Source organism: Hoplias malabaricus, chromosome 12 (assembly GCF_029633855.1).
Source record: "Hoplias malabaricus isolate fHopMal1 chromosome 12, fHopMal1.hap1, whole genome shotgun sequence".
NCBI lineage: Eukaryota > Metazoa > Chordata > Actinopteri > Characiformes > Erythrinidae > Hoplias > Hoplias malabaricus.
The window spans coordinates 40,380,716-40,400,281 of NC_089811.1; the positions used below are offsets into that span (position 1 = coordinate 40,380,716).

General features: G+C 42.1%; 1 protein-coding gene across 1 annotated transcript; it reads left to right on the forward strand.

The window, feature by feature from the left end:
* Positions 1–3,508: 3,508 nt before the first annotated feature.
* On the forward strand, positions 3,509–7,920 carry agr1 (anterior gradient 1). Its single transcript, XM_066686972.1, has 8 exons — positions 3,509–3,578; positions 4,210–4,311; positions 5,300–5,363; positions 5,447–5,499; positions 5,869–5,945; positions 6,314–6,377; positions 6,521–6,604; positions 7,749–7,920. Exons 2-8 carry the CDS (start codon positions 4,218–4,220, stop codon positions 7,796–7,798), a joined length of 486 nt encoding a protein of 161 aa, XP_066543069.1. The 5' UTR covers positions 3,509–3,578; positions 4,210–4,217; the 3' UTR covers positions 7,799–7,920.
* Positions 7,921–19,566: the final 11,646 nt, after the last annotated feature.

Here is a 19,566-nt window from a genome sequence, read left to right on the forward strand (position 1 = left end):
GGCTGTTATACTATACATGTGTGATACTTTGTAGTAATTACCTCCTTGTTTCCACACACTGTTTATTTTATCAGCTACAGGCTGCAGTCCTTATCTTTTAGCTCCCTTTAATCCTCTTCTTTAATGGGAATCATCCCAAAAAATTCACCACAGTGATTACCTTGGTGAATCATTCTCAGCGCTGCAGTTACACTGACATGGCGATAGTGTGGTTAGTTTGTGTTGTATTAGTACAAGTGGATCAGATAAAGCAGTGCTACTGGAGTTTTTAAACTCTACCCACTCAATGGCCATCCTACTGGCCAATGTTGCAGAAGGCTTTCATTAATTCATTCATTCATTTTCTGAAACCGTTTATCCATTTCAGGGAGCCGACCCGGAATCACTGGGCTCAAGGTGGGAACACACCCTAGAGCAGGGGTGTCAAACTAGATCCACGGAGGGCCGTGTGGGTGCAGGTTTTCTTTCCAACCACGCAGAAGCCACACCTCATTCCACCTGTTTTTAATCATTGGATCTAATCAATAGATCTTGACTTTCAGTAGTGTGGGGCTTTTGCGTGGTTGAAAAGAAAACCTGCACCCACACGGCCCTCCGTGGATTTTGTTTGACACCCCTGCCCTAGAGGGTGCACCAGTCCTTCACAGGGCGACACCTTTCTCCTTTTGTCCTGTCACACTAATACCGGAAGAATGTCACAGTGGCTACTGTGACAGTGTTAGAGGTGGGCGGATTGATCCAAATATCAATAATATCGATACCAATGCTGGTATTGGTATTTAACAATACTTGTGTAAAAAGATCGATACTCAAGCTTTTTTTCTCTCCAGCTGCTGCGCACGCAGATTCACACCCCTGAAGAATAGCGATATCTGTATTGATATTAGTGATACTGGCCCTGTATTTACTTGGTATCAGATCGATACCAAAATTCCCCGTATCGACCACCTCTAGCTGGTCTTACACCAGATTCTGTGACCGTCGAGTTCTGTGACCCTAGAGGGAGCTACTTCATATCCTTGGTATATGGGGTCACAATTTCTAACAGCTGCTGTCAGAATATGTGACCCACACTGAATTTCCACATAAAATTTATAAACATTCATGTTTAAGTTTACTTAAGTAACTTAATATTAAGTTAATATTCAGTGGGGTCACATATTCTGACAGCAGCTGTCACAAATTGTGACCCTTATGCTGGACATGAAGTAGCGCCCTCTAGGGTCACAAAACACGACGGTCACAGAATTCGGTGTAACACTGACACAGTAGCCACTGTGACATACTTCCGGCATTAGTGTGACGGGACAAAAGGGGACAGCACAGTTACATCCCAGCTACAGCTGGCTCTCCACCCAAGGACACTTTTGAGTCACCAATCCACCTACCACGTGTATTTTGCAGTGTGGGAGGAAACCCACGCAGACACAAGGAGAACACACCACACTTCTCACAGACAGTCACCCGGAGGAAACCCACACAGACACAGGGAGAACACACGACACATCTCACAGACAGTAACCCGGAGGAAACCCACGCAGACACAGAGAGAACACACCACACTCCTCACAGACAGTCACCCAGAGGAAACCCACGCAGACACAGGGAGAACACACCACACTCCTCACAGACAGTCACCCAGAGGAAACCCACGCAGACACAGGGAGAACACATCACACTCCTCACAGACAGTCACCCGGAGGAAACCCACGCAGACACAGGGAGAACACACCACACTCCTCACAGACAGTCACCCGGAGGAAACCCACGCAGACACAGAGAGAACACACCACACTCCTCACAGACAGTCACCCGGAGGAAACCCACGCAGACACAGGGAGAACACATCACACTCCTCACAGACAGTCACCCGGAGGAAACCCACGCAGACACAGGGAGAACACACCACACTCCTCACAGACAGTCACCCGGAGGAAACCCACTCAGACACAGGGAGAACACACCACACTCCTCACAGACAGTCACCCTGAGGAAACCCACGCAGACACAGGGAGAACACACCACACTCCTCACAGACAGTCACCCGGAGGAAACCCATGCAGACACAGGGAGAACACACAAATCAATTAATTAAAATCATTGTGCATGCGTAAATAAGAGAAACAGTGCCATGAAAACTAAGTTGCTGTACACTTTTTACTAACTAAAACAAACAAAGGCAAAAAAAAAAAAAAAACCCGAAATATATAAACAAGCCGCTCTGCTCCTTTAGTTCCTCTCCGTTTGTCTAAAGCCAAATTAGCTTCATTTGCTCAAGAAGAATAAAATGACTTTCTTCAAAATGAAGCTTAATTCATTACAGCTAACACACAGTACCTTACAGGCCAATCAGGCTCAGTTCCTGACAACACTGTGTACGTGGTCATATTAAGAATTCATTACAAGTAATGCCATGTCATCACTCCCACTGCTGAAATCAGGTTTGTTCACTCACAGACACACCTCAGACATTCTGCCTGTCCCATTAACAACTTTTTAAATCCCATTCAGTCCGACAAGCTTCTCAAACCTGTTTCAGACTAATTCTGTTCATTGCAAACATGCAGAGAAATATTTGCCAAAAATTCTACAACAAACAAATGGTACCATATTTACATTTCTGTCAGACAATGTGTACATAGTGTTCTGAGCAAAAGACCACCTTACGCTTATTCAATTTGCACTGTCCATTACAAATAATTCCTGGAGTTTAAAAACAAGACTGTAGACCACGCAAACTGCCACTCAAAAAGTGCCTGATATCCTCAGAACAATAGAATGTCCACATGTCAGCACTGGATCATGAGAATAAGAAATGCAGCTGACATCTAAGACAGAACTTTTAGAGGTGTAGGAAAATGTCCCTGCACATTTCTCTGACAATCGTACAGATGGCATCTCTCAAAGAGAAAGAACAAGACGCTCTAAAGGCTCTAAAGTGTAATCACTAAATAATGAACGGTTTGTTATTTAGTAACTGAGCCTGTGGGAATATATTTAATTAATTTTATAAACGTCACATTGACTGGAAAGGGTGATGAAATATGGATATGAATTAATTCATTCATTCATTTGCATTCTTTAATTATTTAATCCTGATCAGGGCTGTAATAGGTTTGGAGCCTACGTGGAATCCATGGATGCTAACAGGAGCACCTCCTGGAGAAGGTACCAGCATCACACACTCTCAAAGTCACACAAGTAGACATTCATTCATTCATTATCTGTGACCCTTATCCAGTTCAGGGTCGCGGTGGGTCCAGAGCCTACCTGGAATCATTGGGCGCAAGGCGGGAACACACCCTGGAGGGGGCGCCAGTCCTTCACACTACCAATGTGTGTTTGTAGATTGTGGGAGAAAACAAATTGAGGAAATATTAATAATGTTAGTAACAATATCATATTAATAAGAGACTACAGGTAAATGAATAGGGGGCAGGGAAGCTGTGCAGCCATGAGGTTTTAAAATCATCAGACCTGTTTGGTAGGTTCCTCAGCTATAAGTACAACTGCATGGCAGTGAATCCTGTCAGATTTGAGAGTAGGACGAGGAACCTGGTTCAGCTGTTTCAACACTGGTAAGACATTTCGGCTTCAAAAAGCCATTTTCTCTGTTTATTCAGTTGACTAACTGCAGGTATCAGTGTAAATGATATCATTGTGTGGAGGCGTACACTCCAGCTGCCTAATGATTAGATAAGTTTAAGAAAGGACCATTTGTAACTTGTTGTTTTATAGACAATGTTAATTTGAACTCTTCTTCAGTGCTCAGAGTGATAATACACTTTATCAAACGATGTACAAATAAAACAATATAAAGCAATTACTGTCACTGTTCCATACACAGGGGAACTCAGTAAAGGAACTCTAATCTGAGAAGATTAACAGTGTATTACCTGTTATGAATGTCTGTTAGTATAGAGTTCTCGATACTGTATTCAAACAAAAACTGATTTAAAACAGTCATTGATCTAAGAAGCTACTGCTTTGCAGAGTGCGGCTGGTTTTGGAGGAACAGGTTCGTCCTGTCGCACAGGCTCCACACCCAGACGCCTTCGCAATTTTTAAGAAATACTTGGAGCATGTAATTTATTGACCTCAGGCTCGTATGTGAAGAGACCATGGTCCTAATCCTCAAACCCAGTTTTGTTGATCGTATTTGCTACAGAGAAATGAACATGTAACTCACCGTGTGTCTGATTCCCACAGTACTCATCATGGCCCACTGGTGTCTGTGTGTCTTAGTCATCTTGCTCTCCTGTGATGTCTCCCTGCAAAGAAAAAAGAAAACTGTCCAGACTCTCTCTCGAGGCAAGATCATTTCACAACATAAAAAAAGACCACATGGGGTTGAGTTGTTATTTCGCTTAAATTTAGACTGATGTAAACAGACGTGATGTCTAATGTCGGTCATTTAAACAGTAATTATGTGACATATTGAATATGGCTATGTTGTTTTATTTTCTAAAGAACCTTAGCTACTCAAATATGTAATCACTTGAGGTTTTCATGCTGACCGATAAATCAATTTTTCTACGAATTTGTCATGTTTTGACCAAAAATTTTACCTAGCGTCTGCTTTTTTTTTTTTCATATTTCTCAATGTACAGCCTTGAAATAATATTCCCACAGTGGATATCTTAACACAGATTGTTAGTGTGAGGTGTATTTTAGTTGAAAACATAAGCATTTTTGATGCTAATTTATTACATGTCATATTACTGTGATAAAATAAATTTGTAGCATCAGACGGACATATTTTTCTTGATATTCTAAGCTCTGGGATGTATGACTGATAAAGTTCTGACAGTCACAGCAGCCCCAGACTTTCAGGAATTTAGTTCAGGGCAAATATGGACAATATCCCAACAAATAAAAAATATTTTGGTACTTTGGCAGTTTTCTCAGATGCTGATAATATTTACAATTATTATTATTATTATATTTTAAAAATATGATGAAATAATACTTGTTTATTTAGAAAACACACAATAAATAATTATTTAAGCTTTTTAGTTTATATTTGTTGATCTAATGCAGTGTTATTTGATGTGAAACCTAAAAGGGTTAAACATGTGACTGAACCCAACAGACAATTTATGATAAAAATGTTAGGCCCCATAGTGAGAGACTGCAATTTACTCCAAGTGTACTGAACTATCCAGATTAGATCCCACCCTCCTGGTATGAAATACAGAAGGTAATCTAGCGCGGGAGAGGAATATAAATTTCTAAAATACTGTGGTTTAAAATGGATGAAAGTAAAAGGAATATTAAATATAATAAATATATTTTTCAGGCTGGGGAGATGACATCACCTGGGTTCAGACATATGAAGAGGGTTTATCCAAAATGAAGACAAGGTATCACACAGAGCGTGGAAACCTCACTTTGAAATCAAACAGCAGTAATGAAGGTGTAGGCTTATTGTTATTTTTTATTGCAGTAATAAGCCACTGATGGTCATTCATCACTTAGAAGAGTGCCCACACTGTCAAGGTTTGTAACTCTTATATACTTTGTCCATGTCGCTGCATAATTTTGTCAGATACGATCACATCAGGTGCTAACAGGCTGACTTCAGACACCGTCTGATCATATAGTTACCTACAGTCTACAGTTCAACAGTCTCCTATAGTCACTTTATTCACAATCCGTTAGCAGTGTGGTGTAAATGATGTGTCTGTAATAAACAATTTGACAGTTACTTTACTGGTCAGCTTCTGACCACAGGCCGACTACTGACCAGACATTCTCAGCACAACAGTGACAGCGATATAACTGTGTTTTGTGTGCTTTTTGTTTCATAATTTTACATGTTAACAGTTTGTTGCTTTTCTAACACACAATTCTCACTTTCACACCAAGCGCTCAAAAAGGTTTTTGCTGAGAACAAAGAAATTCAAAAGATGGCCCAGTCTGATTTCATCATGCTCAATTTAATGGTAACATTTTACCTGATTTTACAACTAACAGTGTGTGTGTGTACACTGTAAAAAATTGCTGTAAATTTACAGCGAGTCTGCTACAGTATTTTAGTGTAAATCACAGTATTTACAGTAAATTACTGTATTATTTAATTACAGTAATATGCTGTAAATCTGAAATACAGTAGTGTTCCTGTAAAAATACGGTAAATGGCTGGGAACTCTGCTGACAGTATTTTACTGTAAAATTTACAATACATTTTTTACAGTGTGTGGTGATATAATTATTGTTCATTATTGGACTGTACGATTAATGATCAATCACTGGTTATTAATTAATACAAACTGGTCATTTGATGGATTTTCTAACTAAATATTATTTGCAGCATGACACCACAGATCCTAATCTGGCTCCTGACGGTTATTATGTCCCTAGAATTATGTTTGTCGGTGAGTATTACTTCCAAATCATTAAAATAGCAAACGGCTAATACTTAGATTATATATAACTTGTAGATTATATGTAATTGTATTTATTCGGAAATCAAACTTTATCCCTTTAACACGTCTCTTTGTCTTTTCCCTCTTCCTAGATCCTTCCATGACTGTGCGTACTGACATCATTGGCAAGTACTACAACCGCAAGTACACCTATGAGCCCGATGATGTGGACTTCTGTGAGTATCTAATGAGGCCTTTTGAGACACCACTTAAGTTGCTGCCTAGCACCTTAAGAGCTCCACTTACACAATCTCTCTTAGAGCTCCCATGGGCAGCTGGTGTAGCTTAACTCAGCTAATAATATGCAAACACAGATTTTCCTAATGTGTCTCTTAGCCACAGTTATAACAATGAAGCCTCAGTTCATCTGCTGAGGCGATGCCAAGGTTTAGACGTCGTCTGCAGAGAACACTCTGCACATTTTAATGCCCACTCATGGTTTATTTGTTGGATTTAATGTGGAGAAAAATAAACCTAAAATTTCACCTGTGTAGAGGTTCTAGTATTTGTTATATGTTGTGATATACGGTCCCACCATCCCACCATCGGACCGCTCAGATTACTGTCCTGTACCGGATAGAACTCATTTAGAATCTCCTCAAACAGAGTTTACATTCACAGAGACTTTTATTCTGGAAAACACACTAATACAGATATTACAAGCAACTCTGAGAGATATAATAATGAGTATAAGATTGATATAAAATGTTTAAATGATAAAAATGTTGACACTGTGCTGATTTAAATGATTTACTGATCTTATTTATAAAGAATAACAAAAAGAACCTAATGAAGGAGAAAACTGTAAATTGGACTGTGAATGGAAAAGTGTTAAAATGTTAGGCATTTTGTCTAAAGTTCTGTTTAATCAGCAGCGGTCCGCCCAGAAAACACTGTGTAAAACACTAGTGGACCTCCAACTCTCCCCTCAGTGGGTCACCAGTGGTCTCCTTGCTCTCAGGGGGAACTTTTTAATTTTTAACCCAATAAACGTAAATTACCAAACAGAAATAAAGCTCCCTCTACAGATCAACGTATATTATAAAGCATAAAATATATCTAAAAAATATAACTCATGTATATAACTGTGTTTATATAAAAGGATCAATCCTAGTTAGGTTCTAAAATGCTTTATACACAGGTTTCAGATCAAATTAATATTAACCTTCCGCTGATGCACCGTTTGAATTAGTCCATTTCCAGCTGCTCACCAGGTCAGTTTTCACTCCTGAATGGGGCTGTATCTGTATAAAGTGCAAATTCATGGCTGTTTATATCTGATGAATATTCATGCCCTGACCTCTGTGTTTGTTTTTGCAGTGGCGGAGAACATGATGAAAGCCTTGGTCCTCCTTCACTCGGAGCTGTAACGACATCAGAACCAACCTCGCAGTCACACACGGGCCCATCACACTCCAGAAGGGTTCCAGGTCCTGAACGAAACGAACAATGGCTGAAACAACTGGAGAACAGATTGTTTAAAGAAATAAAATAAATCAAATAAAAATAAGTTTGAAACATTTGTGAATTTTTGTGACAGTAACATGTTTTTTAATAACAATGAAATTTGACCACAGCATTTAACCCATCTATGGCATATAAACACACACACACACACACACACACACTCACACACACACACACACTCACACTCACACACACTCACACTCACACACACTCACACACACACACTCACACACACACTCACACACACACTCACACACACACACACACTCACACTCACACACACTCACACACACACACTCACACACACACTCACACACACACTCACACACACACTCACACACACACTCACACACACACACTGATTTAGAATCACTGTAAAACTAATTTCACTGTAAAAACTGTGAATAGCCCACATCCACACACAAGTAAAAAAACCCCAAACAAACAATAAACTAAAAAATAAAGGCTCTATTCTCCTTTTATTGACACCATTTGTTCTACAATAAACAAGTCTCAATTAATTAAACATTAATTTAATTAATGGCAGGCATTACACATTTTTAATAAAAAATCTAAACTAATTAAATCAATAGAAATGACTAAAATGTAATTTAATAAATAGTAAATATCTTTCATCATTAAACCGACACATGTTTTAGAATTGAAATATACTCAAGAAGATACACATTCTTCCAGATTTTACTCAGATGAATGTATTTAAATAATTTTAATAAAATCCTACCCACCTCTGAAAAGTACTGTTTACTCAGAACTACGCTGTAATTATCTGTCCTCCGCAGGTTCAGAGCCGCAGTGTAATAATCACGTCTCAACGGTAGATGGCGCTGCAAACTCCACAACAGCAACCAGAGCGCTGTAAGTGGGTGGACTTTTAAAACAGCGAGCACATTTAAATATGTTTATTCTGGAAGAAAAACGAACAGAAACTTGAAACAAATCAATAACACATTCTAGAGCAGGATATTTTCCCATTTAAGTAAAATGTTTATATTTACATTCATTATTGATAATCAATTATTGATGATGACGTCATTCCAGCCAAAGGTGACAAATTAAAACAGTAAAACTACATATAACATGTAGTGGTTTTAATATACATTTCAGAATATATAAACCCTTTAGGAGTATAAGGACAAGTACATGAGAGAGCGCAGCTCCGCCTCTAGAGGGCAGCAGTGTATAAGATGAGTTTGCAGAGGTCAGTAGAAAAGACGTTGAGACGACGTCTTTCCCTGACGTCAACTGACGGTTGAAATATGGTTGATTTTGGAAGTTTTGGAGACGTCTTTATCCTGTGACGTCCTCACAATTGTTTACTAAGTTAAGTTTAGGTAATTATCGCATCTTATTTACGTCAATTTAAAATCCTGTTTTTTTATATAAAAAAAACCCATTTTAATCATACTCTGCACTGTATTCAGAAGATCACATGTACATATTAAGTATATCATATATATATAACACCTAAAAAATAAATAAATATAAATACAAAGCTTTATGCGTCAAAGTCAGGGGCTGCTCTGATGGGGGTTAGTCGTCATGGCGCGTGGATGCATTTAATAAATAATTCTGTTCACTTCACTGACTGCTTCTTTCACGATTCACTCTATTGCACACAGACTGAGTCTGTCTGTCTACATATTATAATAAATAATAACCCACAACACTGTTTCTCTAATTATTCTGACTTTATTCTCTGATTTACACTGCCTTTTATTCTCAGAATTATTCAGACATTATTCTTAGAATTACTCTGACATTATTCTCAGAATTCTGACTTTATTCTCAGAATCTTATTTACTTATTTTCTTAAATGCTAAAACTCATGCTTTTCTAAAAGGGGTAGCAGTATAAAACATATTCTATGAGTATAACATAGCATAAGATAGCTACACCACACTGGTACATTGTTTGAAACTTCACAAAGCAATGTAAATGATGCTCTATAAAGATGGTATACAAAGTTAAATAAATATGCAGTTAAATATGTGCAAAAAATATTTTTAAAAAATGCAATAGCAGTGAATTCACAAATATTTAACAATTCAGTGAAATGACATCCTCCAGCTGTAAAACATTATTCTAAATATCCAAGAATTTAGCAATATCTTAGCAACCACCTGGGATACATAGCCACCCCCAAGTCAAACTTTAGCAACCGTTTGGGGAAACACTGCAACAAGTGCATTCACAGCTTTAACACCGTAATTAACTACTGACCGTCGTTTACTGACAGATATCTGCTTGAGATTTGATCACTTTACAGCCACAAGGCACTAATTTACACTAATTTTTACATTTCATCGTTCTGAACAAATCTAAGAATTCTTCATTTATGATAATGCTTTGCTTTTACATAGTACTTGTCCATAGTTACCATAGTTACCGTAGTATTTGTCAGTCAAGGAAACTAACTATATACACTGTAGACCATATAGTCCACATTCTTCCTGGTATGTCACTGCTATTTTATGTCATGATTAATATGCAGTGCTTTGCATAAAACCAGCCTTGTGTAACAGTAGAGCTCTGAAAGTATTTTACCCAATTATATGAAACACCCTGTAACCCTCACGCTGTCCTTCAGAACTGATGCCATGACAGAGAACAAAAAAAAAGAAAAGAAAGAAAGATTGATTGGAGGGACACAAAATTGCTCGGTAAAACCAGAAAAATGACTAGTGTTTAATGCACTCTAAACACAGTGTGATGTGCCCTTCAGGAGAAAGAATGCTCATGTCACTGGCACATGAAAATGTCCCTGGCTTTTGGCTGGGATTGAACACACTGCTTGTGCGTCAGTGACTGTGTGTCTGTCTGTAAAATGGATTGAGGTTCTGGTGAATATGAAAACATGGGTCTTGCCTTGGTTCTCCTTCGAGCCGAGAATGTTTTTGACAAGTGCAAGTTAGCTGGAGGCCTCTTCCTTCTCTCTATGTCTCTCTCTCTCTCTCTCTCTCTCTCTCTCTCTGCTGTCCTCCGTGTGAAAGTGTTTTGTCTGTATAAAAGCGTACAGGTAACACCATGCCTCAAGAAACCCTGAAGTGCTCGGTTGAAAAGCAGGAGTAGGGTGGAAAGCAGGGCTTCACTCCATCACATGCTGATCATGTTGCTCTGAAAAGGTACATTAAGGAAAAACTCAGACTGGACATCTTTTCTTCACAGATTTTCTCTGACAATTTAATGTTCTTGCCTTCCTGTTCAAATTGAATTTGAAATGAATACTGCAAAACACATTCCACTGGGACCATTTCCTGATCAACATGATTTGTGTTTTCAGCGCACACTGTTCGCTCCAGAGAGAAAAGACCAGTCCTGTCTCTACCCTCACGCCCACTTACATTCATTGTACTTTCTGTTCATGCACAATTTCATGGAAATATTTGAACTTATTTAATGCCATTTCAATGCATTATTTGCATTCCTCCGGGTGACTGTCTGTGAGGAGTGTGCTGTATTCTCTCTGTGTCTGCGTGGGTTTCCTCCGGGTGACTGTCTGTGAGGAGTGTGCTGTGTTCTCTGTGTCTGCGTGGGTTTCCTCCGGGTGACTGTCTGTGAGGAGTGTGCTGTGTTCTCTGTGTCTGCGTGGGTTTCCTCCGGGTGACTGTCTGTGAGGAGTGTGGTGTATTCTCTCTGTGTCTGCGTGGGTTTCCTCCGGGTGACTGTCTGTGAGGAGTGTGGTGTGTTCTCTCTGTGTCTGTGTGGGTTTCCTCCGGGTGACTGTCTGTGAGGAGTGTGCTGTGTTCTTTCTGTGTCTGCGTGGGTTTCCTCCGTGTGACTGTCTGTGAGGAGTGTGGTGTGTTCTCTCTGTGTCTGCGTGGGTTTCCTCCGGGTGACTGTCTGTGAGGAGTGTGGTGTGTTCTCTCTGTGTCTGCGTGGGTTTCCTCCGGGTGACTGTCTGTGAGGATTGTGGTGTGTTCTCTCTGTGTCTGCGTGGGTTTCCTCCAGGTGACTGTCTGTGAGGAGTGTGGTGTGTTCTCCCTGTGTCTGCCTGGGTTTCCTCCGGGTGACTGTCTGTGAGGAGTGTGGTGTGTTCTCTCTGTGTCTGCGTGGGTTTCCTCCGGGTGACTTTCTGTGAGGAGTGTGGTGTGTTCTCCCTGTGTCTGCGTGGGTTTCCTCCGGGTGACTGTCTGTGAGGAGTGTGGTGTGTTCTCTCTGTGTCTGCGTGGGTTTCCTCCGGGTGACTGTCTGTGAGGAGTGTGGTGTGTTCTCTCTGTGTCTGCGTGGGTTTCCTCCGGGTGACTGTCTGTGAGGAGTGTGGTGTGTTCTCTCTGTGTCTGCGTGGGTTTCCTCCAGGTGACTGTCTGTGAGGAGTGTGGTGTGTTCTCCCTGTGTCTGCGTGGGTTTCCTCCGGGTGACTGTCTGTGAGGAGTGTGGTGTGTTCTCTCTGTGTCTGCGTGGGTTTCCTCCGGGTGACTGTCTGTGAGGAGTGTGGTGTGTTCTCCCTGTGTCTGCGTGGGTTTCCTCCGGGTGACTGTCTGTGAGGAGTGTGGTGTGTTCTCTCTGTGTCTGCGTGGGTTTCCTCTGGGTGACTGTCTGTGAGGAGTGTGGTGTGTTCTCCCTGTGTCTGCGTGGGTTTCCTCCGGGTGACTGTCTGTGAGGAGTGTGGTGTGTTCTCTCTGTGTCTGCGTGGGTTTCCTCCGGGTGACTGTCCAGGAGTGTGGTGTGTTCTCCCTGTGTCTGTGTGGGTTTCCTCCAGGTGACTGTCTGTGAGGAGTGTGGTGTGTTCTCTCTGTGTCTGCGTGGGTTTCCTCTGGGTGCTCCGGTTTCCTCCCACATTCCAAAAACACATGTTGGTAGGTGGATTGGTGACTCAAAGTTGTCTTTGTGTGTGAGTGATTGTGTGTGTGTGTTGCCCTGTGATGGACTGATGCCCCCTCCAGGGTGTATTCCTGCCCTGCGCCCAGTGATTCCGTGTAGGCTCCGGACCCACTGCGACCCTGAACTGGATAAGCGCTTACAGATAATGGATGGATGGAACTATACAACAACAACAAAAAAAGGTTAGCCAGCACTCTTTTTTTTTCTGGACCGCCTGTGGGGCTGACCTAGAAGAGACATTGTCTCTTACTGACTGACTCCTGATGTTTAAAGGTGCATGCGCGAGTAAGAACTGTAGGTTCAGCCATAAACTGGTTCGGGAACCAGAAAAATTAGTTCCCAGATGGAACCAAAAAAGAGTAGGTTCTTCAGTGTAAACCGTGGCTGAATAATAGGAAAATATAACAAAACAATCATTATTATTAAAATGTTCATTTGTAACAGTCTTTGTAACCTGAGCAGATCCCAGTTTATTCAGAAACAAGCTTAAGGCAGAGTTACACACTCCTTCCTGTTGTGCCTTTAAAAGACTAAATCAAATCAAATCAAATCAAATATATTTGTACAGTGCTGTAAAACTAACGTCACACAGCAGCTTCACAGAATTCCAGTAAAGACAAAGTTTTGACATGAAATATAAAAATCTGAAGACTGTAAACATCCCCCTCGTGAGCGAGGCCAGGGGCAACAGTGGGATGGAGACTCTGTCTGAGCTGAGGAAGAAACCTTGGGAGGAACCCAGGCTCACACCGCGGGAGACCTACCCTCCTCTGGTCAATCTACTGGTAACAGTTAGGAGTCTGTGGAAACTTCAGTGTAGGGGCAGCTCCAAGGCAGTTAGTAGTGGCTGGAGCGTGGACAGCTGGTCTGAAGTGTGGATGAAGATCTCGACAGTCATCCATCAGTGTCCAGACGGATAGGTGGGCAGTCGTTTGCTCAGAAAAAGGTAGAGGGATGGAGTTAGTTGTGATCTGTTTGGGTGAATATAAAGCAGAAGATGTGAACATTTCCAGAGTGTGGCTAATGACTCCAGCAGATCTGACTGTGACAGCTTTAACTAAAAGGAGAGGAACCAGAAGGACACACAGACGTGAGAGCTTCCTGAAACACTCCCTCCGCTCCATCGTTGACAAACCTGAGTGATCGCGTGAAGCAGTGGACGACACCAGCTCAGTTTACTATAACTCCCTGTGTCCAAGACTACACACATAGTCTCTCTCTCTCTCTCTCTCTCTCTCTCTCTCTCTCTCTCTCTCTCTCACACACACACACACACACACACACACACACACACACACATTACTGTGATAAATGAAATATAAATACAGAATATTTACCTTAACACATTGTAGTTAAACCATGTGAATATAGTTACGGGAAGCTGCAACTCAAAGTATGGCTTCTCTACTAGAAAGGGGTAAAAATATAAAGAAATGTAGTATATGACCCCAGGCAGCTGCACTATGAGGAGAGAGGAGACTCTTATGAAAGACTAATGGGACTGTTCTTGGGGGCGGGTGTCAGTCAGAGCCGTAACCAGGCATGTAGCATTAATTCTGCAGGGCAGCGGAGGATTGACCGAGCCGCTCTGCTCCATTACGCGCTGACCCTGACCAGCAAGAGAGCGAGGCTGGAGGACACGAGTAGATCACAGCACCACTGCACACTCTGGATTTCACCAAGGCTTTTATAGTTCACGTCTGAGCCTGGGTGTAGGAGGTGGAAGAAAGAGATCTGGGGTTCTGTTTATATTATTATTATTATTATTATTATTATGAAATACACATCTACCTCTTCTTCACACATTTTACATGAACTGCACTGCACACTTAAACACACACTAAAACACAGCCGTGTGAGGTGATTTAAATCTAAATCTTTTCACCCAGTTATGATGAATATAGCCTCGGGTGACTGTCTGTGAGGAGTGTGGTGCGCTCTCCCTGTGTCTGAACAGGTTTCCTCCTGGTGTTCGGTGTTTCTTCCACGGTCCAAAAACACACGTTGGTAATTCAACAACGCATTAGTGTGAAGTGACCTGTGATGAACTGGAGCCCTGTCCAGTGTGTGTTTCTGCCTTAAGCCCAGTGTAGGCTCTGGACCCACCCTGACCCTATACACACTACAATCCAAAACTGAAATGTGAGCAACAGATACGTTTAAAACGTTTTTGTTAATTTATTTAAAAGACTGGATTTAGTCAAAACAGTCATTAATCATGGTGTGAAATGTCAGTAACATTTGGGAAAAGTTTGAACACTATAGCGTCTGTACAGGGACGAGCTTTGCACTTTTCTTCTTTTTCTGAAAACGCTGCTCCCTTGACTGACAAATTCCCTGTGATTATGTTCAACTCGGAGTCAACTGCCAGACCCTGCCATCACCAGCATCTGAAAGCAGCTCCTGTTTATAAAGGCAGCTAGAATGTCAAAATGGCAAGCTAATGTATCTGAGTGCACCAAATGTGGCATTTCTCACCTGTAGATAGAAAGGAGGAGGAGGGGAATAAAATGCCCAAGGCGCTGGTGTCAGCCGCTCATTTAAGAGTCAGAGTTTCTCTTTTGCTCTGAGAGATCTTTGACAAGGACACAGGCCCATTAGCTGCCATTCCAGCACCCGCGCAGACAATTTAGATATTCAAATATCCCCCCGCTTGGCGGAAACTGTTTGCAATGAAGAGCTGAATTGGTAATATGTTATTAATCTCTCTCTCTCTCTCTCTCTCTCTCCAGTCTTTTCTTAGCACACCGTCACCAGCCTGCACTGTTGTCTTTTCCTCTGACTCCACTCTGTGGCCTGAAAGAAGAAGGGCAGATGTGCCATTGAAACATTGAAGGTCAAAATGCAAATTTACTCTCCTTCATCCCTCACACCTCCTCCTCTGTCCCTGTCTAGTGAATAGAGACCGGGTCTTTGCTTTTTAATTATTCTGTCATCTTCAAAGAAATCCCTGTCAACACTATTTGGCACCCAGGAAAGCCTGAGCTCCAAGATAAATGTTATTCATTTGTGTGACGATGTCTCTCTTTCCACCTGTCACCTTCCCTTCTTTCCTGTGGACTCTTTACAGCAGAGCAGCGTGCTCAGCACTGGTGCTGGACAGGTCCGGTTCCTGAAGAAAGTCACTGATCTTGAAAAGTTCTGAATTTAAGGAATTATGTTGAGGATCATGAGACATGACATGGCACTAAAACTCCAACATTCATTCATTCACTGTCTGTAACTCTTATCCAATTCAGGGTCGCGGTGGGTCCAAGGCAGGAACACACCCTGGAGGGGATGACAGTTCTTCACAGGGCAACACACAATCACACATTTACTCACATCTATGGACACTTTTGTGTCACCAGTCCACCAGAACACACCACATTCCTAACAGACAGTCACCCGGAGGAAACCCACGCAGACACAGGGAGAACACACCACACTCCTCACAGACAGTCACCCGGAGGAAACCCACGCAGACACAGGGAGAACACACCACACTCCTCACAGACAGTCACCCGGAGGAAACCCACGCAGACACAGGGAGAACACACCACACTCCTCACAGACAGTCACCTGGAGGAAACCCACGCAGACACAGGGAGAACACACCACACTCCTCACAGACATTCACCTGGAGGAAACCCACGCAGACACAGAGAGAACACACCACACTAGTTTGTGTGGGACTAGTTTGTGAACGAAACTTCTCGAAGTTCTATGTAAGCTCTAGAAAAACAAAATCCGGGACATTTGTGAAGTTCCGCCTGGACATTTTTTTTTAAATCTAAAAAAGAGGACATGTCCGGGTAAAAGAGGACGTCTGGTCACCCTAATGTCTACCTTGTTGATTTTTAAATTACTACATCATTTGTCTGTGTGATTGGGCAAAGTCCATCACCAGTATGAATATGTTAAACAGTTACAGTTAAGTAAGAGTATGGCACAGGTTTTATAAACTTACCTTTGAGTCCTGCTGTGAAGGTCTAAACGGGACAAAATGGAGGTAAACGGAACTGGGGCGGCTTATCCCTGTGGAGTGGATCCACCTACAGGGAGGGAGCCGGTTCTCAGTGTCCTTGGGGTGGGGGGTAAAACCTGAAAATAAGAGAAACATAAATGAGAATACTTACCGGTAATGCTCAGAGTGATGCCATGGTAATTTAACAGTGTGTATGTGCAAATGTGTATGTTTATGTAACTGAATGTGAATATCATCATGGGACGTCAACCCTGTTTGGAGGTATTGGTTTAGCCGCGGGGCGGGGCTTCACTGATAGGAGCTGGTTAGCTGTGTAAAGGAGGGGGGGGATGTGTTTGCCTTCTCCTAGGATGTGGAGTAGCTGTTAGATGAGATAGAGAGAGTGCGTGAGAAAGTGTGACTAGAGCAAGTCACGTGGCAAAACTCGTATTATAATAAAGCACCTGGTCACTTGAAGTTTTGGGTCCTGTTTTTACAGTGTTTTTTTTTTCACAATGTGAACATTTCATGACGAATGGACCAAGAGAAATGCACCAGAATTCATTCATTCATTATCTGTAACCGCTTATCCAGTTCAGGGTCGCGGTGGGTCCAGAGCCTACCTGGAATCACTGGGCGCAAGGCGGGAATACACCCTGGAGGGGGCGCCAGTCCTTCACAGGGCAACACAGACACACACACATTCACTCACACACACTCGGACACTTTTGAGTCGCCAATCCACCTACCAACGTGTGTTTTTGGACTGTGGGAGGAAACTGGAGCACCTGGAGGAAACCCACGGAGACACATGGAGAACACACCACACTCCTCACAGACAGTCACCTGGAGTTGCCCTGCACCAGAATTTCTCGGAATAAAATATTTTAACATTGACTTCCACTGAAAGTGAAGAAGGGTTTTGCTTCTCATGTAAAGGACTGTACTACACTGGAGATGCATGTTGTTCACCCCACAGCAATGATATTCTGCTCATACCAATCAACCATAGGTAGAGTCACTCAGATAAACTTGTGTGTACATATAAACATCTTTACTTCCACTTTCTAAACGTGTTTCTTGTAGCGCGAATGCAGTCTGCTATAGTCAGGGTGTTGTTTAATGAATGGTTGGCTGCTTAACACATCTTTGCAGAGTGCTGAACGAGCTGAAGGTGATGTTTTCAGGCAGATGTAACACGGCTGGCTCCGTGGCCTGTGTGAATTTGTGCTGATCCTCTTTGCGAGAGCTCCAGCAGGTGTGGCATCGGGACGCAGAGGCAAGGTCATCGGGATTCCACACTAATAAATAGCATGGAGAGAGAGGGGCTGCCGCACCATTCACCACATACATCAACTCCACTGAGCAGAAAATTGAAATGGAAATCGGAGCCTTGAATGAGCGTGGATCCCATTGTCCCCGGGACATGGACTTTCATGATTTATGATTTCTTTTAGGGCCGCTGGTGCCCACTCGCCACTTCATTTTATGCCTGTGCCGGACAGGTGAGTTCAAGTGAAACTTTGAATGGGAGTGTGATTCCGGATCCCCAGATAGAATGTGATGACTCTTCAGTCGGACTGGCTGACCGTCGCTGGGCACTGAGGACTGATAAAGGAGAAGATATTGCTCTTCACAGAGAAAACCCAATAACTGTGTGTATGATTAGAAAAGTGATGAGCACTATATTCCAACAAATGATCACGAATAGCAATAATGAGTAAAATAATGGATGCACATTCATTCTTTACTGACACACTTCGGTCAGTCGTCTGGAAAAGAGATGAACTGGGAAAAAAAAGTCAAATCTATTCTAGAGTCCCACGTTAAACAAGAAAATTACACTTTACAAAGACCAGAGTTGTGTTAGTATTCTTGGCACAGTAATTAGTTTTGGATCACAAAGACCACTTGATCTCATCCCTAAAGAATTGGTATAGTGTTCTGTAACTTTAGAAAACACACCTCTATTGCCCCACAGTTCAATGCATGGTGCTCTATCTATACCTCTCTAACCAATGCATGGTGACTTTAAGCTCTCGTGCATTTATTCCATAGCGGGTTAGTACTATTACTGTGGAGTCTATGCAAGATGTTTATAAGTAATATGACCCTTTTATTTCTCTTCTTCTGTTGCTTTAAATCTGTCAACAACCTTTCCAGCATCCTGTATCAGCAGCTGCTGTTTCAGCTGACAGCAAAGTGACAGTGTGGCTATTCACCTCCATTAACAGCATCTATAGCTGTGATTACACCAAACTCCAGGATCGCTTGCATTAAACTGTCAATCAGAGAAGTGGTGACTTAAGTTTCATCAAAAGAAAGAAAAGCAGCAAAAGCATCCAAATATCTAAGTTATATTTCACTTTTTTATTGAGTGTAATGTTTTATGAACATATATCAACACACATTCATATATGGGGTATGAAGTACAGGGGTTAGACAGTGAAAGTGAAACACCTGTCATTGTAGTGTGGGAGGACTAAATTGGAGCAGCCTGGTGGATAATCTTCATTAACTCCACACTGCACCAGTAAGACCATGTGCACACAATGGTTCAAACACTGTGTCCTGAAGGCGGTGCCGTGTATCAGGACGACAATGCACCAATACACACAGCGAGACTGGTGAAAGACTGGTTTGATGAACATGAAAGTGAAGTTGAACATCTCCCATGGTCTGCACAGTCACCAGATCTAAATATTATTGAGCCACTTTGGGGTGTTTTGGAGGAGCGAGTCAGGAAACGTTTTCCTCCACCAGCATCACGTAGAGACCTGGCCACTATCCTGCAAGAAGAATGGCTTCAAATCCCTCTGACCACTGTGCAGGACTTGTGTATGTCATTCCCAAGACCAACTGACGCTGTATCGGCCGCAAAAG

Coding starts and splice junctions, on each gene's coding strand:
- agr1 (XM_066686972.1), top strand. CDS start 4,218: ATGGCCCACTGGTGTCTGTGTGTCTTAGTCATCTTGCTCTCCTGTGAT. Junction 5,364..5,446: donor TTATCCAAAATGAAGACAAG/GTATCACACAGA, acceptor TTTTTATTGCAG/TAATAAGCCACTGATGGTCA. Junction 6,605..7,748: donor GCCCGATGATGTGGACTTCT/GTGAGTATCTAA, acceptor TTGTTTTTGCAG/TGGCGGAGAACATGATGAAA.